The 25,564-nt window shown below is 46.3% G+C and overlaps 1 protein-coding gene across 2 annotated transcripts in view; it reads left to right on the top strand.

The window, feature by feature from the left end:
• LNX1 (ligand of numb-protein X 1) overlaps positions 1 to 25,564 on the top strand; it is a gene marked incomplete at both ends in the record, with an annotated part of 68,337 nt that extends 42,773 nt beyond the window's left edge. For both annotated transcript variants that reach the window (XM_084266638.1, XM_084266639.1), the window contains 7 exons: positions 701 to 903; positions 3,458 to 3,829; positions 8,830 to 8,970; positions 15,371 to 15,548; positions 17,226 to 17,454; positions 24,416 to 24,574; positions 25,429 to 25,564. In XM_084266638.1, coding sequence (XP_084122764.1) covers positions 701 to 903; positions 3,458 to 3,829; positions 8,830 to 8,970; positions 15,371 to 15,548; positions 17,226 to 17,454; positions 24,416 to 24,574; positions 25,429 to 25,564 — 1,418 coding nt within the window. The remainder of the gene's footprint in view (positions 1 to 700; positions 904 to 3,457; positions 3,830 to 8,829; positions 8,971 to 15,370; positions 15,549 to 17,225; positions 17,455 to 24,415; positions 24,575 to 25,428) is intronic.

The raw sequence follows: 25,564 nt of genomic DNA, 5'->3' as shown, positions 1-25,564 counted from the left end.
ACACCCAGATTTCCAGGGACATCAGGGATCTTCCCCTCCAGGCACCTTGACCTTACTGTGGTTTAATACAGACACGTGGCAGTAGAAGCTAGTCATCCCTACTTCCTAGAGTCAAGTGTTGAGGAAAGGAGAGGGGTCTGGTAGGGAAACTACTGTGTGCTTTGGGCTTCCTGAGAAATCTTGCCCTTTCTGATAGCTCGAGATGAAAAAATGCTTCCTTGGATGTCACAAACCAAGTGCCCAGTCCTCAGCCATGGCACCAACAGCAGAAGAAACTGGGATAGGCTGGGATGCTGCCAGTGAGACAGGGTGTGCAGCCCACCACAGTGGGGATGGATGCTTGTTGAGGTATCCATGCTCGTCTGTTCTAGGGCCAGCAAAGAACCGTGGCCTGGTTCAGATCTGGCCTCTGGTGACTAAAAATTTATTCTTTTCCCTTAAAATATTAGCACATGTAACTGTTTTCAAGTACATTTCATCTGCCTGGATTACATCAAAGATTTAGGGTTGTGAGGGAAAAAAAGGTCCCTTCAAGTCCACCCAGCAAGTGTATGTATCCTTTCCTCCTCACTCAGTATAAATCACATCCATGCATAAAACCTAGGCTGGATAACTGGCAGGTCCTCAAAGTTGTACGGTGCATGTTTTAAGAAAGCAAACCTGTGATGTCAGATAAATACCTTACACTGTGCATTTCTAGGTTTTCCCAGGTTGTATCACCTGATTCCAGATGGGGAAATCACCTGCATTAAGATCAACCGTACTGATCCCCATGAAAACCTGGCCATCAGGATTGTGGGAGGCAGTGAGACTCCCTTGGTTCACATTATTATACAGCATATTTATCGAGATGGGGTAATTGCCAGAGATGGAAGATTGCTGCCTGGAGACATGATACTAAAGGTACAGTACTGTGGAGGTACGAGATAAAAGTATTCTAATAATGAATGAGACTGTGTAAAGCGATCATGAGATGAGATTTAGTGTTGCTTGTTTGTGTGGGTAGAATAATGCACACAGTTCAGATCCACTGCATGCTGTGATGATCTTGTTCAACATTTTTTGAGGTTCATGAGTTTGTTTCTTTTTCCTATTCATTACTAGATCTCTCTGATTTCTACCTCAATGTGGTAGATCCAAAAGCAATGGAGTGCAATAGGCTGTTGGCATTTCTGACGAGTAGTGCAAAAATTTGGGGTTTTTTTCTGAAAGCAGAGGCTGTGCTTTCTGCCCAGTTTATTTCCACTGACCCATGGGCTTAGATCTCAGTCAGTGAGGTTTCCATTGCCTTGCCTCCTACTTACACCTGGGTTAAGTTATTTTAGTATCAGGATCCTCTGTGTGATGTATTCAGCACCACAGAGGAGACACTGCCAGCTCTGTTTTGGAAACGTTGCTCCACCAGCAGCTACAGGTGAGATCTCTTAAGATCCAACTTGAGCAGCACTCAGGCACTAGCTGTTGACTCCTACCTCTGCTCCATTTCTACAGAAATGGACAGATGGTTAAAGATTGTGTATCTGTGAGCAGTGGCTCCAGTGATAGCTTCCGAATGGGAACCGCACTCTCAGCTGCCTTAGCGACTCGGATCTCCACAGGGATCCTAAGTTATATTAATGCAGAAGAGATGACAGAAAATGCTGCTTCCTTTCCTTGCTTGGATGCTTTGATGGTGTAATTGGAGCAGACAGGTATATTCACATTGCAAGCCAAAGGTACAGCTGCAGCTCACCTAGATATACCCAGAACAGCTGAAAGCCAGCTCAGACATTGGTGACAGCGTGGCCAGAGTTGGCAAAGAGCTCAGCACAGTTTTCCCAAGTTATAGATGAGTGCTTGAACAGCTTGCTTTGTTCACTGTGGGCTGTGCTGCCATGAATAGACTGGTGCTGGTACCCAGGCTCACCAGTGTGGCATTAGCCAGAACAAGGTTACAGGATCTGGAGGTGGTGCAGACTGCAAGTTCTAGCATGCACAGAGCAGGGTTGTCTTCCAGGTTGTGCTCTGGATGCCCATCTTGCTGCCTGCTCTGATGAGTACGTGAGGGCACTTGAGGCACACCAGGGTTGTGACACCCCTTTTTGCTTCATGTCTGACAGACTACGGCCAAAGGGATTTCTTGGGATCATGACGTGGGCATACTTTGCTCTGGTGCTGTTTAAACATGGGTTTGTGGTTCCAGGTGGCAGCTGGATGAGTGTCACCTCGTCATGCATTTCAGGGAGGATTTTTGTCCTGGTGCTGGCACGGAACGACAGAGTTTATGGCACCACTAAGCCAAAACTCTTCCCACAGGGCACATCCAAACTACAGTGGGAAGCTGTGATTGCAGCATGGCTGGGCGCAGCTCAGCTCTCCCTGGCTGTGGCTGAGTGCCATTGGATTCACCAAGGATTCCCCACAATTTCAACCCCATGTGGGTGCAGCCCATGCTGTTCATGGTACCCAAGCTGGGAACTTAAAAATTAGTTGAGCTGCATCACTTGGGGTCTTGTCCCATCATCAGACCACAGAGGGGAAAGCACTACCATGCCCATGCAGGCAGTCTGTAAGAAAAATGACAGTGGACAGCTTTTGTCCATGCTGGGGAACATATCTGTGGCAGTTTGGAGACATTTCTTAATATTTAAGTGGTACAACCTGTGCAATGTAAAACTACATGGAAATAACTTGTCTGATTCAGGTTTTCCAGCCAGCAACAAATTACAGCCTTGCAACTGGTTTTCATTTAGCAGTGATAAAGTGCAATGCCTAGTCACTTTTACATATGCAGACGTGACAGGAATGACTGGAAGCTCTTCCTCCCCCCACCCCCCCTTTCTTTTCTCCAACCAAATTAAAGAAGGAGCAGTTATGCAGTTTTACCACTATCTGAGAGAAATCTTACCTGGAAAAGAGTGAGGAATGTAAAAAGCCTGATTCTCTGGTGTGGTATATCAGCATAATTGCTAGTAAATTTCCAGGACATTTAAGCTTCTACTTGAGGCTCTTATCTTCATTTTAATTAGAGATTCATTAGTGAGAAACAGATTGGGGTTTTTTTACTGTACCTAGAACAGCTGGGAGATAATGAAGAAGAGAAACAGCAGGAAAGTGGTGGGAGTGAAAGGAAAGGCTGGCAAGGCAATTTGAAATCAGAAGCTAGTGGAATAAAACTGAGATATGTGAAAGGATATTGGACCTTGGGAAAGAGAAATAATAAAGCTGAAAAATAACATGTGTGTCTGGAGACTATCAGGGAGAAAAAGAAAAAAAGGAAGGCAGAAAGTGTCTGTACAGCGTGTCCTTTCCTTGGGGGGAAGACTGTTCTGCACCGCAAACTTGGCCTCCTGCGTGACAGTTTGAAATCGCACACGTCACTTCATATGAGGACATCTGTGTAAATACATCTGCCCTCTTCAGTGCCAATTCAGATTAGACGGTCTTTCTGCTGCTGATTTACACTTCCCTCTTCCAGGTAAATGGCATGGACATCAAAAATGTGCCTCACAACTACGCCCTGTCAATCCTGAAGCAACCCTGCCACGTGCTCCGACTGACAGTGCTCCGAGAGCAGAGGTACCGGTGCCGGAACAGTGGACTTTCCCTCGATGCTCTCTGCAACAGGGACGACAGTTTCCATGTTGTGCTGAACAAAAGCAGTCCGGACGAGCAGCTGGGGATAAAGCTTGTCCGCAAGGCCGATGAACCGGGGGTGTTTATTTTCAACTTGCTGGAAGGCGGCGTGGCTGCCCGCGACGGACAGCTTCAGGAGAACGACCGCGTCTTGGCCATCAATGGGCACGACCATCGGTACGGCAGTCCGGAGAGTGCGGCCCAGCTGATACAGGTTTGTCACCACCACTGTGACCCTGGCTTCTGAACGTTACAAAAAGCAAGCAGTGCATCTGCAGCATCCAGTACAAAGCAGGGCCCAAATTTAATGCGAGTGTGTTCAGGGGAAGGAAGGACCTCAAAAGCCTCGCCTCAAAAAACCTCCTTGGTGTTTCACTGTGGGTACAGGGGTGAATATAGTCATGGACTCTCACAGTGATCCTTGCCACCTTTAGGTTTTGTAATATACAGGTCAACATAAACATCCATTTACCCTGTGCATCACCAAAAAGTGACGCCGGCCTGCACCCTGGGAGCACTGGACCCAGCTGGGTCCTGACTCCTCCAGCTCAAAAGGAGCCACAGTGCTCTCTGGTGCAGCCCTGGAGCAAACCAGAGCAGCCTAAGGCAATGGGCAGCATGTTTCTGGATGAATATCATTCTCCCAGGCTCAGTAATTTCCCATGGGTGTGTTTTACGACCAAAGGTACTCCATGCCTCATAGATATTTCTTACCTAAATCCAGCAGATGGAAATCCAGGTGTTTTGGGGAAAAAAATATATCTAAAGCTGTAATTTCTATAAATCTCTATTTAGGCTTGTGTGTAGAAACTAACAGGGTGCCTCTACAATGCACTAAACAGCCTTCCCACAAAACTGTCAGAAAAAAGCTCATGCCTTTCTCAGCTACAAAATCAGTCAGCTTCTGCCTGATCTCCCCTTCAGAGGCATATTCATTTGTTTTCTTACTTTGCAGCCTAAGTTTTTAGGAAACAGTAACGTAACAGGCAACACCAAGGGTCTTTTGTTTCTTTTATCTGGTATTTATAGCAGTTATTATACTTGTGCAATTTTACATGGCATTTGGAGGCATGTGGAGTGTTCACATGCTGAACAATTTCATGCACCTCTATAACAAGATGTCAAATCAGGCTGGCTGTTTCCCCTTTCCGACAGCTCTAATCAAGGTAACATGAGTCAGACTGAAAGAAGCATTTGAATGTGTGTGTATTGTAGAAAGGATTCCTCCCTTAGCATATGTTCTTGGTTGGCTGCAGCCAACTTTTATTGAGAAGTTTATAGCACAGGTAAAGGAACTGGCATCCCCTTGCATAATGCCAGTTGTTGAAATTCTGGTCCAGCATCTTTCTGGATTACTTTATGTAGCTCACTAACTGGGAGCAGAAGGCGGCGAAGAGAGGGGAGGTTTAAATTCTCTGAGGGGAACGAGTCTGGAATGAAAACCTTTCTAAAAAAATTGGTATTCTTGGAACAGTTCTTTATGGCTACAAAACAAGGCAACTGTGCTTCATAAGCAAAAAACACATGCAGCCTAGAGATGAAACGGAAAGAATGACTAATGAGACCATTCACACACGAGTGTTTAAAAATGCAGCTAAAATTCATGTTGGGTTCCAGAGAGTGGATGTTATTTATAATAATGCTTGAAATGCACACCAGTCCCTGGGAATTTAAAAAACATGCCCATCAAAGGGGAGACTCAGGTTTCCAAACAGCCAGGATTACATTGCTCTGATGTGAACTCCTATGAATCACATTCGTCTCATGCAAAATTCCCAGAACCTGTGTCTTTTTTGTCATGTTTTTTCATCAATTATCATTTGCCTTTCCTGTTTCCATGTTGTGCTGGAGAAAAACCATTATACCGAAGCCACAAGTGTTTTGCATTTGCTTCTTACACAAAGGGATGCTTTACTATGTCCTCTGATTTCTCAGCAGTATCCTGCCTGTTGAGACCTCAGCGTGTTGAGTCACTCACAGTACACTGAGGTCTTGAAATGAATGGTGGTGGTAGCTTCCAGCACACCATTGACTTCTTTCAGAACAGAGCTAATGCTCATGGAAAGGTGGCAGTGGCAGCGGCTTGTTAGGCCAAGCACAGCTGGGAGAACATCGGATTTTTGTGTTGAATCTGATGAGTTTTGACTTCTAAATCATGAATAATTGAGACAAATCTGATACTTCAGGCCTTTAGTGATTATATATTAGTGTATGTGAAGCAGTTGTTAATCAGTGGATTAGGTGTCTGGCTGTTTGTAAGCTCGGCCCCAAGAAGAGCAATGAAGAAGACGGGTAAGTGCTCATTAGGAACGGGCACGCACTGTAACACTTGGGAGTCTGCCGCTTCCCATTTGCCGCATCGTCTCTAGACGTGGCCTTGTGTCAGATGTGGCACTTTTAATCTAAATAACGTGACATTCCACATCTGTTTTCCATGGGAGTGACAAGAAAAGGAACAAGGTAACAGAGGTTGGTGGGTGCTTGTGTGAGCACATCAAGCTGAACTGCCTGGGCTGAGCCAGACTTTACTGCTCACAGATGTCTGCCCTCCTCTCTCCCTCTTTACCCCCTTTGCTGTTCAGAGCAGCTGCAATGATGGGCACATGACCCCCTCTCCGTTAGGATAACCGCTGCCGAAGGAAAGCAGGTCACAATGTGGAGAGCATCTGTGTTTTGTCATCCCTGCAAGAGATGGGGCAGCTTCTGCTGAGAGCAGCACCCCTGCCTTTTTTTAAGTTGCAGTTGCCTACTAGATGCTCGGAAGCTGCCGCTGTGCCTCTGCCCCCCTCCCTGATTTGCTTTGGCGGTAACACAAATTGTAATTCTAGTGGATTGTTTCAGCTATTGCTTGCATTCGGTCTCAAAGCTGACCTCATTCCTTTAATTCCTGCTTCAGCATGAAACGCAGAGAAAGAATTGTGGGAAAAACAAGTGGTAAGAGGGAGGGAGGGATCAGCATGCAGCAGTAATTAATATTCTGATCAGAAGAAATATACGGAAGTATGTAAATACAGAAACTGGTCTTGTTGTTTGGATAACTTCTTAAAACACTCTGGATTTCTGAGAAATTAGTCAGCTTGACTGACCTGGAGACAAATGTGATATTGCAATAGAGACACTTTTTGAACTTTTGCTAGTTGTTCTACAAGAATTAATCACATTTACAACCTTCCTCTAAATAACCTACTTTGAGACTAACCATGTGGCAGCAGATGAGTTTTAAGCAGAAGTTGCATAAGTTGAAGTTGTTTGTTTTAGAGAAAACTGGGCTTTTGTGGGGCCATGCGCCTTTAGGAGGTTTAGTCCTGCATCATTCAGTTCCATCTCAGCTGTATTACAAACCAGGGACCAAGGTGGTTTCCTTTCTCCTGAGATACAGCATTCTGATTCTAGGTACAAGTTGAGTCCAGGAATTAATAGTCTCTAAAAACAAACCTGGTAAAAATATTATGTGTATTAAATACTAATTATTTTAATAATACAAGGTTTTGGAATATGTTTGCATGTACCAGCTGATACACTACGAACCTATGGGGATTTGTGCTCCTGGTAAAAAAAACAACCCAACAACCTAACATCCCCCAAGGTACTGGGAAAGTAACAAAGAACTAACTGCACATTTTCCAGTGAAGTATCACCTTCTTTGGAAATAACACAGCCTGAATATGCAGATTTTAGGCTTGAAGCTGAAGGTTTAGGAGGGGTAGGTCTCTTTATTTTAACTATAGTGGCATTTTTCAAAAGCATTTTTTAACTCTCAGCTGCTGCTATTGAATCCAACTCCAGAAAAGACAAACCAAACTATAAAAACAGAAATCCCATGGGCCTCCTCTGGCTTCTGTTAATTGTCTGCGGGAGATTTGATTTCAATAGCGCAACTGGAGCTGGGCTTGGTTTCCAGTTGCTTGTTCCACGCCAGCTTTCCTCGGAGCTTCTCCCCAGCGAGCAGGGCGCGTCGACTGCCAGTGAGCCCGTCTGGAGGACTGATGCCCCTGGGGCTGCCGTACCAACAAGCGTTGCTACCGCAGCCCCAGAGGGATCAGACCTCCAGATGTGCTTGCGGGGGTGGTCCACATTAGATACTGAGCAGCTCCTCGGTTAATAATCTGTGAGCCTCTGGAGACCTCTAAGAGTCCCTCCTGCCGTCTGCAACACCGGGGTCTTTAGCCTGGAGAGGAGATTAAGAGGATTAATATTTTTTTTTAAATCATCTGAGCATGCTTCTATAGCAGTGAGGCTATTCCTACACTTCAGTTTGGCACGCTGGTTTGCCTTTACAGCAGATATCTATGGATTTACCCAGCCAAACCACACTCCTCCCTCTCAGTTCTATCTGTGCATCACCGTTGTCTTGAACAGATTTTGTATGAGCCTCACTGGAGGAAGAATGAAGCCATTTGGTTCAAGGGAAGCTACACTGATTCAATAGGACAGAAAAAATTCACCTGTACATAGAATTAGTAATACTAATATCAGGCACACAGAAAACACCTTAAAAACAACGAGCGAACATAGCTCAGCAGAAACTTTGCAGCATCTCTCGGGCACACAAGTATTAGGGCTGTGATGTGCAAAATGGCTCACAATCACTTTGAACTTATTTTCAGTTAATTGGTTTTTGCAGTTCCTACTCCCAGAGTGAGAGTTTGGGCTACTTTCCCACCCTAAACTCCATCACCCTGGGTGCTCTGTCTCTGTGCTCTGGTGCAGTAGCATTTTCCATCTCAAAATGGCTGTGTCCCCCTTTTCTTAAGCTGTCTTATGCTTGTCAGGCCCATTGCATGCAGGTGGACCCAGTTAGATCATATATTCCCCACTTTCACCAGCCAGTTCTTGAGCACATCCCTCATTGCAAGGTTAATTGCATCTTTTTTGGAGTTCCCATCCGGTGGCAGCAGCTCTGTCTGTACGGTAGCAGACGTGTTGCTGCTGGGCAGTGGTGTATGTAAGTGTGTGAGAGAGCTAATCAGCCAAATTTGAGGGTTTTTCAGAGTTAACACCAAATTTTCAAGAGAAGTGTGAAGCAGCTGTCAGTAAATCACTATGGGCTCTATTGACCCGAACTGATGCTGCTGCTTTGTCATTTGCAGCCAACAATAGTGGGAAACCCAAACCAGCTCAAACAGGACCCACGCTGTGTGACTCCTCTGGAGCTGGAGAGCAGGGCTTTGCTGTGCTGGGGTGGTGGGATTCACGCTGTTCTTCCTCCCGCAGGCCAGCGAGAAGCAGGTTCACTTCGTCGTGTCACGGCAGACCAGGCAGCAGACCCCTGACATCTTGCAGGAGACGGGCTGGAGTTACGGTGGGGGCAGCGGCCCCCAGCCTTGTTCCACTGAGAGAAACAACCCTGGCAAGGTGAGGGCACAAACACTCACGTGGTTTCTCTGCCGTCCATGGGACAGCTGACTGGGAGGGTAAGCAGACCTTTAGTGTCTCGGGATGTTATCCCTGCTTTCTGTCACCAGAAGCAGCATCTCTTATTTTGCAATGGAAACATAAAAGCTGTGCTCCTTGTTGTTTATATACGGATTCTGTCCCAACACCGGGCTGGGGAGGGGAGGAGAAGGCAAAGGGCAGTGGTGAGGAGGGGGCTGACAGACACACAGCATCCTGGCCATGGGCACAGACCAGGCTGGCAGTGCAAGCCAGCACAGGGCAGTGTGCCCCAATGAAAATAAGAGGCTTATCTGAAGTTTCTCTACCTGGAAAAAAGCCTTCAGGGAAAAAGCTTTCATGGACTGGCCTGAAAAATTCTGGTAAGCAGTTTGAAAATTACAGTAATTATTTGTTTGTTGCTCATTTCTTAAGATACCTGTGCTCTGACCCGGGCAGTGGTCAGACAGCAGCTGCAGGCTCCACGGCTGCTGCAAGCGTGCTGTCCTGCTGTGGAGCTTTGCTCCCCAAATGTGATGTCTCTGCTCTGGCAGCACCTGGACCTTGCACAGGATGGGGCAGTGAGGGTCAGACCCAACTCAGGGCCACACAGAGCAACCATCTCTCCTGGGTACAGCTCTGGTTACCGAACTCTCCCTCCAGTGCTCCTTTGCACCTGTTACAGCCTGTTTTACTGCATTTAGACTTGCAACGTGCTCTCTGTATAGAGCAGAGAGACTTATATGGTCACATGTAGGAGGCTTTAAAAGCAGAACCCAATGCAGTGGGAGCTATGAAAATCCCTCTTCTGCGTTTACCCAACATTGTTCTTTGTACCACAGACAGAACAAGGTCTGTCCACGTAGGAGCTGAATTTTTTTCACGAAATTTAGTTGTGTGCCCAGCAAATTGATGTTAATCGCTCTGCATGGCACCACAAACCCTTGTGAGCTGGTCCCCTGGCCACCCATGCCAGGGGTGCATCAGGGAGGCAAAGGGGCAGGGCTGATTTAAATCCATCTTGCCTGATGGGCAGCCAGATGTGTCCTTAAGGGGACCTTTGGACTGAGCCAGCTGTCAGGTCGGGTGCACAGCTGTCAGCCAGGAGACAGGCCTAGCTCTGCATTTTACAAATGCTTAAAGGTACCTTTTTAAAACTACATTATTCAGTGTCATTTCATGTTTAAAAAAAATACTAGTGTCTTTTTATCTATTTTTAGTTTTCCTTCTCCACGAAGTGACAATCACAGCCCTTGTTAGGTGAGGCTGGATCAGCAGGAGTTAAACCAGAAAGCAGAGTCAATGCTCAGTAGCTACTACCCAGTAGCAAGTAGTGCCCAACTACTCATCCATCTGCAAGGCATTACTTCCTAATGAAGTAATGATTTCCTTAGGGAGACACATGTAGGACAGCAATTAGCTGTTGTTGCTACTGTATGATTTCTGGTGAAACTCGGAGCACCTGCTAACTCCACCACAATGGTCTGATTGATACCACACGGGATTATTTGGGAACATTACTTGTTTTCCATAAACTGCTCTAGATCCTCCTTTTCTCTTCCAAGAGAGGTTAGAGGTGTTAGATGAGAATTCACAGAATGTTAGGGGCTGGAAGGAACCTCAAAAGATCTAGTCCAATGCCCCTGCCAGGGCAGGATCACCTAGATTAGGTCGCACAAGAACATGTCCAGGTGGGTTCTGAATGTATCCAGAGAAGAAGACTCCACAACCTCTCTGGGCAGTCTGTCCCAGTGCTCCATCACACCCACAGTGAAAAAGTTTCTCCTTATATTCACATGGAACTTCCTATGCTCCAGCTTGCACCCATTGCCCCCTCATCATATCATTGGACATCACTCAGAAGAGCCTGGCTCCATCCTCCTGACTCTCATCCTTTACATATTTATAGACATTGATGAGGTCACTCCTTAGCCTTCTTCAGGCAAAAGAGACCCAGATTACTAAATTCAGTATTATTTTGGGTAGCTGTAAGATTGGAGGGCCAATATTGACCTTGCAAGAGTCCTTTAATGATGAGTGAATCGTATTTTGTTGGAAGGGTCACAGCTTTTAGAGGGATTTCCAGTTTGTCACAAGAGATGGGTGCTACATAAGTGCAGGAGTGGGCATGCTGCTGTGGGTTTCTCTCCAGTGCCATCATAGAATGGTCTAGGTTGGAAGGGACCCCAAGGATGAGGCATCCACCACCTCTCTGGGCAGCCCGTTCCAGCACCTTACCACTCTCTCTGTAAAAAAACTTCCTTTATCCAATCTAAACCTTCCCTCCTTTAGCTTCAATCCATCTCCCCTTGTCCTGCCATTATCTATCCTTTTAAAAAGTTGATTCCCCTTCTGCTTATAAGCTCCCTTCAGGTACTGGAAGGCTGCAATGACGTCCCTCCACAGCCTTCTCTTCTCCAGGCTGAACAAGCCCAGCTCCCCCAGCCTATCTTCGTAGGGGAGGTGCTCCAGCTCTCTAATCATCTTTGTGGCTCCTCTGACCCCTCTCCAACAGTTCCTCATCTTTCTTGTATTGGGGTCCCCAGACCTGGACACAGTACTCCAGATGGGGCATCACAAGGGCGGAGTAGAGAGGGACAATCACCTCCTTGTCCCTGCTGGCCACCTCACCTTCCAGGGAAGATCACAACAACAACAAATCAGAGCTGTTCCTAGCTCCCTTTAGCTTTGTGTGTGTGTGCAGTAGAGTGTTGTATCCAAGAAAATGCCCTGGCAAATGAACAGGAGATCAGTACAGTTGGTGGACATGCTGAGCTTCAGGCACCGTGGGCTTTTGGTCTGACACAATCATTACTGGAGTGTTACTTGCCCTTTCACAGGGTACCAGTGTGTCAGTTTGAATTTCTCATGCTTTTTTAGCTGAAGGTTTAACTGAGCATCATTTGCAATTCAAGATCTCTGAAGTCCAGGCTTTGGCAGACTTAAAATGTTATTTGTTTTTAAACAGGCATTAGTGCAGGAGTAATTCCAGCTAGCCTAGGGCTTGTGCAGCCCTAACACAGCTCAGCATTTTGAGCAGCATCATGCTCCAAATCCAAGCAAGGCTGCTGGGCTGGACTTGACCATCAAGGGAGTTCCCTATGTGGTTTGATGAGGCTGCTGCACGCTGCTACAAGTGGGATTGCTTTATTACGCATGATCGATAGAGAGGTTGATAACTGCCTTGAATTCTGATTAATTTAAAGGTGGGGTTTGAACCCTGACAGCATTTTGCAAGTCTAAATCCCCCTCCCTGGTTTTTGACTCCTGTAGGAGTTGCTATTAGTAGGTCAGGAAGGCTTTCAGTGAGGGAAGCAACTCTCGCTTTAGAGCGTGTATGTAAACGTGGGCTGAAATCTGCTCTCAAGCGTTGGCTGTATTCAGCATCAGCGAACTCTAGCTTCCAGCAGCTGTCTCAGGAACCACTTTGGCTGAGCAGTTAGTGTCCTTCATGTCAGCCTGCCTCCATCTGGAGAGCACGGGGAGGCAGCTCGCTTCCAGGCCAAGGACAGCAGGGATCAGCCACACAGCCAGCAAGGCGCTGGAGAAAGAGGAGGGAGGTCTGTAGCCACCGCATCCTTCTCCAGTGGCAGTGATGCCAGGTGTATGGTGTGCCAGGAGATCCGTCCTGCACAGCCTCTCACTGAGCCCTTTCCCTGCGTACAGAGGAAGGTGGGGGCTGAGCCCAAACTGTTCTGGGTAGCTTAAGAAAAGAGAAGATGTCAGAAACATTTTCTTGTGCAGCTGAGGTTGTGAAGCCAGGCTGCAACACATAAACAGGCCAGACTCGATTTCTTTGAAGTTAATGGGAGCTTTGCCATTAATTAAATAGCACTTGTTTTTAATTGGAACTGTTTTCTTAGCCCTTCCTAACAAATTGTCCAGTACTTAAAACAAATCTGTCACCCTGTTGCTCGAGCAGGCCATGTTTTCTGACTGCACGAGCGGGTTGACCCTCAGGTGACATACATTTTCCGAGCAGATACAGGTACGTGTCGTGGCTTTGATGTGGTGCTGATCTGCTGTAAATATTTATTTTCCAGTAAATATACAGGAAAGGGAAAAAAAAATTGAAAAGAGGAGGAGATGAACTGTTATGTTTTTCTTCTCCTGACCTCCGAGGTCACTTCAGAATGACAGAGAAGGACAATTGTTTAGAAGAGAATGCAATGAAACGCGGTCACTGATAAACATTGCCTTTTAACTGGCTTGCTCATTATCGGCTGTACCTCCAAGAAAGCCCTCCATGTGTTTACTAGGAGAGGCTTTGCGTTCCTTTCATCACTGCCCTCACTGCAGCCCCAATTCCTTTCTGTCTGCAACCACCTAAAAACGGCATGTGGAAGGGGAGCTTCAAAGGGGAGCTGGTGCTACGTGGCCGAGCATACGAGTACCCGTTCTTTTATGATACTCATTGAAAAGTAACAAGACAATTTGTTACCAAGCACTGCTTTGAAATCTGCTTATCTCTGCTCTGGCTCCTCAAAAATAAAGCACTGGCTGTTTTATCAGCTCATGGTTTTGGTGTCTGAGACGTGACAGACACTGCCTAAGTTACAGGATGGCTCTGAGCATTCAGAGCTATGAGTCTAATCCCAACTTCATGTTTTGCCCCTGTATCTCAGAGTGCATTTTTGTGAAAATTGGTAGTGCTCCTATCCCACACTCTCCAGGAAAGGGCCTTTTCCTGATGGGAAGCCAGTCTTTTCCAAAAAGGCCAACACTTTTACCCAAACATGGGCAAAACATCAAGTTTAGTTTGCACAAAGTTTGCGCTACTGTTTAAAATATTTGTACCTTGAAGACAAAAGTGGAAGTTTAAAATCAGCTGGACTAGACCATTTATCTTTTTGAAATGGAATGCTGGGAAACCTTCAGAAGTTTTTGGGTTCATTTGCAAGCTGTAAGCCCAGTTATTCTGACACGGTGCCTGTGCTCTGCACGGATCAGATACAATACGTACAAACAACGGTAGTAGTGTGGGGTTTGTCCCAGTGTCTATGAGAAGAACTTCTCCACTGAGCTCTTTGCCTTCATGTTTCTGGAGCTCTGTGGCAGCCACTGTTTCTCTACCTTAGCATCTAGAGATCCTTTGCTAAGCTCCTAAAAGGTTCTGGGTTTTGTCATTGCTGTTGCATCACAGGAATTAAGATCCAGCCTGCCCTACTCCCCTAAAAAACTTCTGGCCACTGTCTTCCTTTTCCTGTTGTCATGTGGGAGCAGCTGTGGATCTGCTTGCTCCACTTTCTGTGCTGCTGGCCCAGGAACCAAGGTGGAATGTCTTTGTGGGATGTCAGCTTTCTGAGAGATTAATGTGGCTTTAAATGAGTTTTATAGATTATTTTTGCATATTCTAAAGCACAGGATCACACCTATGAATGAGATGTTTGGGAAGGACTTTTTGTTTGGTTGGGGATTTTTAAAATATACATTTGAAATGTATTTAGCAGCATGCTCTTATATCTGCACAGGGGCTGGAATCTTTGGGAGTCGATGTCAGGAGCACAGCTTATGAAATACTGAAGGAAGTCAAAGCAATTAAGATATAAATCCAGAATTTCTGGGGAAGCGTCCTTGTCTCTTGAACTTTTCTGGGGGAGTTGGATGTGTTGTAAACATGACATTTGTTTCACAGGTTCTGTTGGAGTCTGTACTGCCTCTCTGTGCCAGGGTCACCCATGGGTTTGTTTCACCCTCACTCGCACACTAGTTACTGCACAACCAGTGGCGTGTAGGTAACTTCTGCTGTTCAGGGCTGAGGTGTCCTCAGACAGTAGAGTTGGCTACCCCAAAGTGACCTTTTAAGCACAGGCGCTGAGAAGAGCATGCTGGAAGCTGCTGGCTCCTCACTCTATAAGCATCCTCCTCTTTTCCTGAGCAGAAACACGCATTCTTTGTGTGTATTCCCACCCACAACTTACACAGAAACACAGAAATCTGGGAGTGCAAATGAAGTACCCACCTTCCAATGTGTCCCCAAGGGTTTTATTCCTTTAACCCAGGTGCACCATGTCTCATTAACTATACAGATAACATTCAGACTACAAGCAGCAAGAGAAGAACCGTGACCTGACAGTCAAAGATACCAGGACCACTAGTGATACATATTTACTTTTCAGAGACCTGCTTCTGTTAGTGTCAACACTAAAACTCTTCTGAATTTGGTGGGAGCAGGGCCTAACTTTAACTGATTAAGCATGGGTTAGCTCTGACTCTGCAGATGCCTAAGCCCTGGACAAAGTCATGCCTGCCATCTGGCCAGGCAACTGTGAAGTGCTTTGGTAGTCCCTTAATGAGTATTCATATCAGTAGAAAATGCCTGAGCCATCAGGGAGGTCCCCCGTGCCCACTGTGCTTATTGTTGCTGTTTTCTTCATCACAGAGCATCCTTCATGCTGTCACCTGTCATGAGAAGGTGGTGGCTGTCCGGAAAGATCACACAGAATCGCTGGGAATGACTGTAGCAGGCGGAGCGTCGAACCGGGAGTGGGATTTGCCTATCTACGTGATAAGTGTCGAACCTGGAGGAGTTATCAGCAGAGACAGCAGGATAAAAACAGGTAAAGGGAAAGGGGATTTTTTAAATTTTTTCACTTTAATTCAAAGGCTTCCGCTGAAAAATGAAGGGCAAAAGAGCATTGCACCCTTACACCTTCAGACATCCCACTGATTATGGGATGCATCAGATTAGAGGGTCTGAAGTCAGCGACCAGAGAAGGTAGGATGTGCAGCAATAACCCTCTCTGTGAAGAGGGATGTGAGCTTGCACCACCATCTCCCAACTACCAAAATCTTCATTGTGCAACCTTCATGGGGAACTTTTAGTGCTAGTTCATCATATCATTCCTGGCTTTGGAAAAAGATATAAAGGACCAGAATTCCTGTCATATGTGAAGCAATGTTAGTCCCTTGTGGCTCAAGAGCATGTCTGGAAGTATTGGCTTCGCAACTCCATTTGGCTCTTGATGTAACAGTGATGAGAATAATAGCTCTCTCCAGAGTAAGATGAGGAGCATATTTTATCAGTGGGTTTTGCAGGAATAGGTAGGCAGTAGAGGAATGGTGAGACTCTCTGTTTCCAGGAATGTCACATCTTCAAGTGCCAAGTTTCAGCCCAGTCACTACCCAGAAGCTGGATGGAAATCCTGAGTGTGAGGGAAGTGGGGGCACCCAAAAGTAGGGCAGAATAGCTGCTGCAGAAGAGCCCCACGAGCCTGGGTCACAGCAAACGGCACCATGGGAACCTCCCCATTGCAGGAAATATGACTGCTCATCAAAACCCATGTAAGAACATGACAACAGGAGCAAACCAGCAGGTTTTCCCCTTTCCTCCTGCTGGGAAATGACTGCCTCTCAGTGGGAGAGGGAGCATGGAAAATTCAGCCTAGTTAATTTGATAAAATTGGAAACAAATGAATACGTGATGTCATAACAGCACCGTAAGCTTCTATCATTGAGAACAGCCCTTAGGTTGTTGTCTCTCTCATAGTCACAGGCAACAAGAAGAGGTTAATGTCCATGTTGAGCTGCCCGGACTGCCGGTAAATGCAGCCCGTGTCCGGAGGAGCACCCAGGGAAGCCCTGGCCTTGGTGCGTGCCACAGAGGGTAGCAGAGCATTTGGCACTGTGGCCATTTGCATGATATTAATGATGCCGTTATTATTCTCCCCGTAGTAATTGAGGTCATCTTTGCATTTTTCTCTGAGGCAGCTGTGCCCACGTTATAAATAAGGCAGGCATACGGAAAGAGGTTTGGGCTCGCAGCCACTCGCATTAAAGCAACAGTATGTTATTCCACAAAGCAAACTTTGCAAGAAGCCAGCTAAAGCCGCAGTCCTGAGTGGGAGCACTGGGAGAAAAAACACCTTTGAGTATTCAGATTTCACGTTTCAAGCTCAGGTTGAGTACAAAGGTGTTAGCTGAAGTAACTGCAGAGACCTGGCCTAGAAGTCTATTGTTACAGCAGGACCCCAGCAATGACATACGAGTCCAGAAACGGGATATGACATGACAAGAAATATTGACCAAAGCTTCTGCCCATGTGGCTGGGGATCTAGCTCCTTCCCTTCTAAGGCCTGTGGCACACTGACTGGTATATGCTTCACATCTGCATTCAACAGGCTCTTTGGGCAGCAAGCTCTTGGCCCTGGCTTTGACTTGCTTGTTTGTGGATATGATGAGGAGGGGATCCTGCAAACGCTTGCAGTGCTTTTAATCACCCGTTTTATTGGTCTCAGGTGACATCCTCCTAAACGTGAATGGGATCGACCTGACAGGGGTCAGCCGGAGCGAGGCCGTTGCCCTGCTGAAAAACACCAACTCCTCGGTGGTGCTCAAAGCCCTGGAGATGAGAGCGTGTGAGGCCCAAGAGGAACGGGGCCGTCTGCCCTCCCCCGAGGCCACACAGGCCACCCCCGAGAGCAGCGAGTGGTCACCTTCCTGGGTCATGTGGCTGGGACTGCCGCGGTAAGTCCACAGATTGCATCCTCTTGCTGAGTGGGAGGAAAGATTTGTGTTTTCTGGCACGTCTTTCTCTTGGCTTGATTCATTGCACTGACATCTTAATTAAACCCAGGTTTGGTCGCAGACTTCACTCTAAATACCTCCCTTTTGTAACCGGGTATGTGTACATGGAAAAATAGACACACAGATTCCCTTGCAGGGGAGGAAACAACCCTGAATTGTCCCAGTTTTGAAAACAGCTCTGGCACTTAGGGAGCGAAAGGAAAAGCTTGCAGGGAACTTGTTGAACTGGGGTCCAGGCTTGACCACCCTGCAGAAGGCAGAGCTACCCCTCCCACAGCTCTCAAGCTGCACAGCTCTTCTCCTTAGCCAAGTCCAGCTGAGCTATTTGACTGTGCCCAGATGTTGCAAAGTGCGTGCAGTTGGCCGGTACCTCCAAATCACCTCTTTTAACCCCACCCCCAAGTGAAAGAAGTGCATTTGTCATATACAGGAAGCAGCTGTGTTGTCATTTCAGAAAGGATAATAAAAGCCACGTCGCATGTTGTTAAGGTCTCCTAAAGGCACTCGGTGTGCAGGGTGTATTGCTGCAGCTACAGGGACATTTTGGTGAAGTGTTAAATGAGGGTATGTTGGGAATGTATGAATATGGGAAGCCACCATCACACAACTGAAACAGCTATTCAGTTTTAAGTAATGACGAATTCAGCCTACAAGTTGCTTTTGCACACACCCAAATCCTGGCAGCACTTTGGTGTCTTCTTCTCTTTTACAAGAGTGCATGAAAAGCTGCTCTTGCAGGCAAGGTGAGCTTTTGCTCTAGTCACAGTTTTAGGACACCACTTTGTTTCCCAGCCTCACCTAGCAGCCCAGATGCTTTCCCTCCTTCTGGCTTGAGCTGTTGTGAGTTCATCCGCCTTGCAGCAAGGTGTGCCGTGAGGGCCAGATGTGTTTTGGGGCTTGGTCTGAGGCTGATGACTGTGCAGCACATGCGGAAACACTGCAAGATCAGAAGGTAGGCTGTGTGTCTGCCACCTGGAGAGGACTACAACTTTATCCCTGTGAAAGAAAAGCAGTAGAAAGAGAGAGCAGTAACTGGCTGGCCTGTAACTCTCCATCCCAGGAAATAGTAAACTTCTCTCACTGCAGACAGGCAGGCCCAGGGAGGGCTTCATTCCTGCTTGCTGCTCCTGCACCCATTCCAGTGTGAAGGTAATGGAGCCCAGGTAACACTCCTGACAAAAAGAGAGCAAGCAGACTAGAGGTCTTCCTGATGTTGCAACAGGCAACGCTGAGTCTTACTTTCAGCCACCATCCATGGCTAGATGGGCAGTCACAATTGCACCCTGCCCTTGCCGGGCCTTATCTCCCACCTTTGCTGTGTAGAAAACCCAAGCTGCCCGGCTGCCATCTCCTACCCAAAGTCTGCATGTCCCCAGCAGGTGATGGAGGTGAAAGATGGATTTCCAGAGGGCTTGCACCCAGGGCTTGAAGCTTGTAAAGAAAAGGTGCTGTTCCCATTTTAAAAGCAGTCTCTAAGCTCACTCTGTTCCCCGCTCTGAAGGCTGCAGGTGCAAAGCCGTTCCCACCGCTTTGCTGGGAAGGAAAGCCAGCCCCAGCGTCAGCAAGGCTGAAGACAGAAGTTCATTGTAACTCTATCCCCAGCTGCGACGCTGTGCACAGAGCACAGCGCGGCCCTTCTCCACCAAAGAAAAGTAGGGAGATTGGTATGCTGAGCTGGTACGCCGCTCTGAGCATCAGACGAAGCCAGGGACCGACACTGAGGAGATGTGACAGTAAGAAAGGCGCATTTCACCCTTGTTAGTAGCTGTGGGTTGAGTAGGGGTGCAAGGATCAGGTTTGGGTTTGCTCATTAGGTATCATTAGACTCTTCACTCTTCCCCGGCATGAGTGTGCTTTACTCTCTTACTCTTGTACAGACACTCTGGGGCTCACACCAGACATCTGGAAGTCCTTTAACAAGTTTTCTCACCAGGACGTGCATCACATTAACTCATTTCCCTCCAGCCCAAGCATGTAACCTTTATCTGGCTTTTGGTTTGCTTTTGGCAAGGATCAGATCCCACTAGATCTCAAGGTATTGCTAGAGGTCTCACAGTGTTTTCCAGGCTGTGAGAGAAAATGATTCACTGTCCAAATATATGTCTGATGGGTGCATCTTGGTAAAGGTGGCTGATGTGCCAGATGGTGAAGATTCATCTACCTTGATTACAAATGGTGAGGACAATGGGTAAAGTCGTACCATTTACCCAAGGGACTGCTCCAAGGTGCATGAGTCTAGGAACAGGTGCAGGATAAGTAGAAATGTCAAAATCATAAATATACAGGATGATAGGAGGTATTTGGGAAGATGAGCAGGATGGGGAATGCTTCATAAGAAACACTGAACAAATAGAAAAGGTTGCAGAACGAATAGATCAGGAACAGGCAAGGTTAAAAACATAGGTGGCTGGATGGGGATCCCTTAAATTCTGTGGAGAAGGGAAAACTGCTGCTCTAGACAAGCCACAGCAGTGCAGTGTGGGTATCTGTTCATGGTCAGCAAGGCAGGGAGTGCAGAGGCAGCCTGACACCCTGGCTTAGGGCAGGATGCTCAGGCTCAGGAAACTGAGGGGAGAGTCAAGAGTTTCCATTGTTCAGAAAACATGGAATTTTTACGAAATCCTGTGAAGGACTGTCCCATGCAATGTGCTGAGTTGAGATAAACACTACAGGACATTTACAGGCCCCCATCCATGACTGAGGAAGTAGAAAGCAGGCTAGCACAAGTAACAGTTCCATGGTTAAATGTACCTTTTACCTAGGCTGGTAAATACCTAGTTCTCTGTATCAGCCCAGAACCTGTCCCTTTCCCAAGGAATGCATACACATTACAGATGGGCACAGACAAGAGCCACAAATACTAAGAGGTAGGGAATGATACCATTTTTCTGGATCAAGCCAGGAGCAGCAGCAATTGGACAGGTTATCCTGACTCCTTGTACCAAAGCACAAAGCCCTGGAAAAGCTCTTCACATTTGCAGCTCTCACTTAGATTTCATCCCTTTCCTTGTGAGATCTTAAAATTGGCTTTGGTCACTTCTCTATGGCTTGATAACACATAAACAACTCCTCTGTTCTTTCTGTAGTACAGTCCAGTATGTGGCGGTTATAAAATAGATGCACATGTGCATCTGACATCTGTCAAAACTTGGACCGCACGCGAGCGGAGGGGCTGCGGGCTGGGCGTGGGGAGGAAGCAGTGATGCAGGACCTTAAGCATTCCTGCCCAAAGACTTATTTCAGGGTAGCTAATTTAATTGTTTGTTGTTGAGGAAGACAGGTCTCCTTTAGTGTTGGAGGGAAATGTTGTTGTGAAGCATGCACGAAGAAAATAATGTGGAGCAGCTGGTGTAAAAGTGCTTCCCCAGCTCCATGATGTTTCTTCTACTCTTGGTTGTTTTCCTGGTCTCCTTTCCTTGCTCTCCTCACGTGCCCTTCCCCCCGGCTAGCACTTAAAATTACTTTATAGATCATCCTGTCATAACATTTACAAACACTAGTACTTCACAAGAGTGCTTTGCTTCATCTACAAAGTGAGATGAGAAAGACAGAAGGTGGCCAAAGCAGGGGTAGAACTGGATGTAAAACACGGAATTGGGACATGAACTCCCCCCACTTAACTCCATCTGGGCTGTGGACCTCTGATGGGAGTAATTCTCAAATATTCCTGTACTCCACTGCCTGTGATCTATGGTAACAGGGCAGGGTGAGGGTCATGCTTTTCATACCTGTTGCTGTCAAATCCTCCTGAAGTCAGGCTGGTTTTCATTCCCAGAGTGTAAGGCTATGCATGCTTCCCAAAAAGCAGCAGGGAATTGTGCACTGAACTACATGAAAACTGGCACTTTCAAGTTCCTGATGCTCAGCTGTGGTGTTTCTTATGCTAGGGCCCCAAGTCCAGACACTGTTTCTCCTCAAATCCTGAATCTGAGGCAAGTTCACACCTAGGTCACTCCTTGTCCGCAGCTTTTGGGGTATTTACAGATTGAGGCAGAAGACTGTGAGACGCTCTCTTCCGAGGCAGAAGATGGTTGTCCTCGGACCGGCTGCAGTTTAGTGGGTCATGGTGGTTTAACTGGGTCAAAACACACAGACTGGGGCTTTCATTACCACAGAGGAGTAATAATCTACTTAAAAACACTAAGCATCTTCGGATGACGCAAGTACTTATTTGATCTTCTCTCTGTGACGCTCCCTAGCTTGTCTTTATTACTAGAGAGCCACAAACAGACCCAAATGGAGTAACCCTCATCAGGCTGCTCCTTGCTCGGGCAGAGCAAACACCTCTCTTAAGTAGTAAACTGCTTGGTGGACATGGTAGCTGCGTCACGCACAGGTCAGCTCTGTGCACCCTGCCTCCAGCACCACAGAATCATTCCGGTTGGAAAAGCCCCATAAGATCACTTGAACCAGCAACCTAGCACTGCTAAGTCCACCACTGTCCCCGCGTCTCATGTCTATGCATCTTTTAAATACCTCCAGGGATGGTGACTCCATCACTTCCCAGGGCAGCCTTGAAGTGCTTGACAACCCCTTGGGTGAAGACATTTTTCCTAATATCCAACCTAAACCTCCCAGCAGCATCCTTTTCACATTTCTAACAGCTGACAGATGGTGCACTGCCATGTTTAATACCCTCTGTCCCATAGGATGGAGATATGGAAACATTGATTTAAAGGCACAACCCCCATTTAGCCACGCAACAGGAGTCAATCTCTAACCATGTGCAATGTGACAGGTTGGTCTGTTGGTACCCACGTGGCCAAACACCTGCAGCAGGATGAGAGAAAATTAAGAACACAAGCAAGAAAATTCAAAGTAAAGACACAGAAATCACTCATTACTGTTGTGGGCAAAACAAACTTGTCTTGGGTAATTTAACTCCCAACATTGAATTAACAATTTGGGTGCTGGGAACCAAAGATGACAAGCCTGTAAAAAGTTTGGGAAAATCCCTTTCCTGCCCTTTTTCCATACTCAGCTTCACCCCAGCATCTCTCTGCCTCCTTCCTGGTCTCCACTGCTTTGTCCTCACAGCAGGTTACACCTCGTCCCTTCGGCAAGTCAATAGGCAGCCCAGGGAGCTGGAGTCAGGAGAGTAGCTGCTCTCATCTGCTGATCCTTGCTTCTCATCTGTGTCCTCTGCTCTGGCAGAAAGAACAATCCTGTGTTCTGCTTTACTTAAATCTAGCATATGCTTTGACTGCAAACAGGTATGGATGCTTTCTGGACCGATTACCTTACAGGCTGTACGTACAGAATGTGTGTGAGCTTTATCTATCTTCACTGCGTTTTCTTCTCCCATCTTTGCCTACTCGGCTCTTTCTTTTCCAGGGTATCGGGATGTAGCTGATCACCTTTCAATTTCAGCCACATCCTCCTTAAGGCAGTGAGCGTGCCACAGGCAGCAGAGACCCCCACCCCTCCCCAAATCAACACTAGGTAATAGCACTAAGGGCTGAACCCCGGCATGGCTTGGTCATGACCTTGATAAGTACCATCAAACACAGAGGGTTTAAGTGATTTTGCACATTGAAGAAGTCTGCAGATGGTAGAGCAATAACGCCTGGCTGCTCAGGGAAGAACACACATCACCTGTTTCTTACATTAGCAGCCAGTGAATTCTTGTGCAAATATTATATACCTACCATCCTGGCAGCAGGTGAGGATTTGTAGGTCCTGGGAGACCAATCTAGTATTGCTATAAAATCCTGCTGTGAAACACAGCAAAAGCATTATTTGACAAATAAAATTTTTAAAAAGCTAGACATGCTGGTCTTTAAGATAAAGCTATTTATCCTTCCAAAAAAGGAATGTCAGCAACTGCTTAGAAACATAAAGTGGTTCTGAATAGAGCTTCCAACAGTTGCTTTCAGATTTGGAATAGCATTAAACATCATCAGGCTCTTCAGTCACTCCTGGCTACACTCCTAATAGTGAGTGGATTAAGTACTAAGGACAGAAATTTCTCTTGCAGTGTAACTAATGAAATTAATTTGATTTTGGTTTTTTTTCCCCTGCTTGGGTAACAAAAAGAAACAAAGCAAGTATTGGAATTAATGTAGTCAGAGCAACAGGCTTGAAGAGTCTCACAACCTTTCTACTCTTGCTTTCCTCTATTTCTTGCTACAGCTGAGCTTTGACTCAATGTAACTTAGAGTATCATCAAGCACATTCAAAAGACAAAGGGATGGAGAAGCAGATTTTGTCTTTTACCACAAAGTCTAGTGTTAACTGTTACAGTGAGGACAGGCCTGAGGGGTTTCAGTACTCAGAAGCACTGACAGGGATAGGCTTCACTCTGCTTCCACTCTGCGACTTACTATGCTACTTGACAAGAAAAGCTCAGGCTCCCCCCTTCCACTGACACTCCTCTTTGTGTCACCTCTATGAGTTTGACAATTCTGGCTCATTTCATGGCCTTGCAACTATTTACCTTTGACATGTACCACGGTAACAAATGCCTGACCACTTCTGACACAGTTAATCACAGACTGGCTCTTACCTGGAGGAGACAAGTCACTGGGCTGTACGAGGTAAGTGAAATACAGGAATGATGGCAAACAAATAATAAATCCAGCCTCAGTCAAGTGTTTTTCTCCATCACTTTTAATTCCAACTAGATCATCTGCATATACCTTTGCCGTATGAAATAACTTACTGTGTATTTTAACCCCAAGATCACCTAGTAATTTTACTTTCAGGATATCTGGCTGTGGAAAGCAGCACTACAAAGCCAGACAGGAAGCGGTGTCATCTAATGTCTAATGCAGTGGAGCTTTGGTGCTATTTTGCATGTTTAAAACACTCTATGGCCATATGAAAAGGCAGATTCATCATTAATGATTCATCAGACTCTAAAGTTAACGGTACAATGTTTAATTAGACTGTTTGGTTTCAGGTATCTGTACAGCTGCAAAGAAATCGTATTACGAAGAAATACATCTGGAAGCCTTGGCTTCAGCATCGTGGGAGGTTACGAGGAACACACTGGGAACAAACCATTCTTTATCAAATCCGTTGTTGGGGGAACACCAGCATATAACGATGGCAGAATTAGGTAATAACTATCTAATGCAAAGTAGCATTTAAGGAAGTCTTTCATCTAGTTCATTTGTGGGTTCTTATAAAGCAAATTTTCATGAAGAAATACAGTTGGGGGGGGGCGGAGAAGGATTGCTACAGACCCAGGTCTGACAGATCGGGGCATAAGCGTCCTGAACTTTAATAGATTTGCCTTCAGAGAGTGTTTTCAGATGTTTCTCAGTCACCAGTATATGATTAAGTATAAGGATACACCAGTTTAATCTCTGGGGGTCATACAAAGCAGCTTTCCCACATCCCCAGCTCAAAAAAACCCCAAAAACACCCAACCACCCACCTTCCCCATCACACCAACACAATTTCATGGAATCACAGACTGGTTTGGGTTGGAAGGGACCTCAAAGACCATCTAGTTCCAACCTCCTTCCACTAGCCCAGGGTGCCCAAAACCCCATCCAACCTGGTCTTGAACCCTTCCAGGTAAGGGGTAGCCACAGCTTCTCTGGGCACCCTGTGCCAGGGCCTCAACACCCTCCCTCCCTTTAAGAGAGTAAATGCAGAATTACAAAGCAAGCCTAAATCAATTAAAAAGTCTTAAAAAATACTTTGTTCAGACCATGGATCAGTCCCATCTGAAATAATTAGATGCTATTTTCTTTCAAATATGTCTAATTAATTATCAAGTGCTAAGAAAAAAAAGCCAAACCAACCAGCGTGAAGCACTTTCACCATGAATGCTAGTTCACCAGAGGAGTAGCATTACTCACTCCTGTCCCTTCCCTCAGTTTAAGGACATGTTTAGGCATTTGCAAATGTTTAAAATAAGCATTCACCTTAATTACACTCTCATATTTGCCTTTGGTTTTTCAGATGCGGTGACATCCTCCTTGCTGTGAATGGCAGGAACACATCGGGAATGATGCACACCTGCTTGGCAAGGATGCTCAAAGAACTGAAAGGAAAAATTACTCTCACAATTGTCTCCTGGCCTGGCACTTTTTTATAA

The sequence above is a fragment of the Gallinula chloropus genome (assembly GCF_964237585.1).
Source record: "Gallinula chloropus genome assembly, chromosome: 7".
Classification (NCBI taxonomy): Eukaryota; Metazoa; Chordata; class Aves; order Gruiformes; family Rallidae; genus Gallinula; species Gallinula chloropus.
The sequence above is the reverse complement of the archived record's forward strand: the minus strand, read 5'-3'. Positions and strand labels throughout refer to the sequence as shown.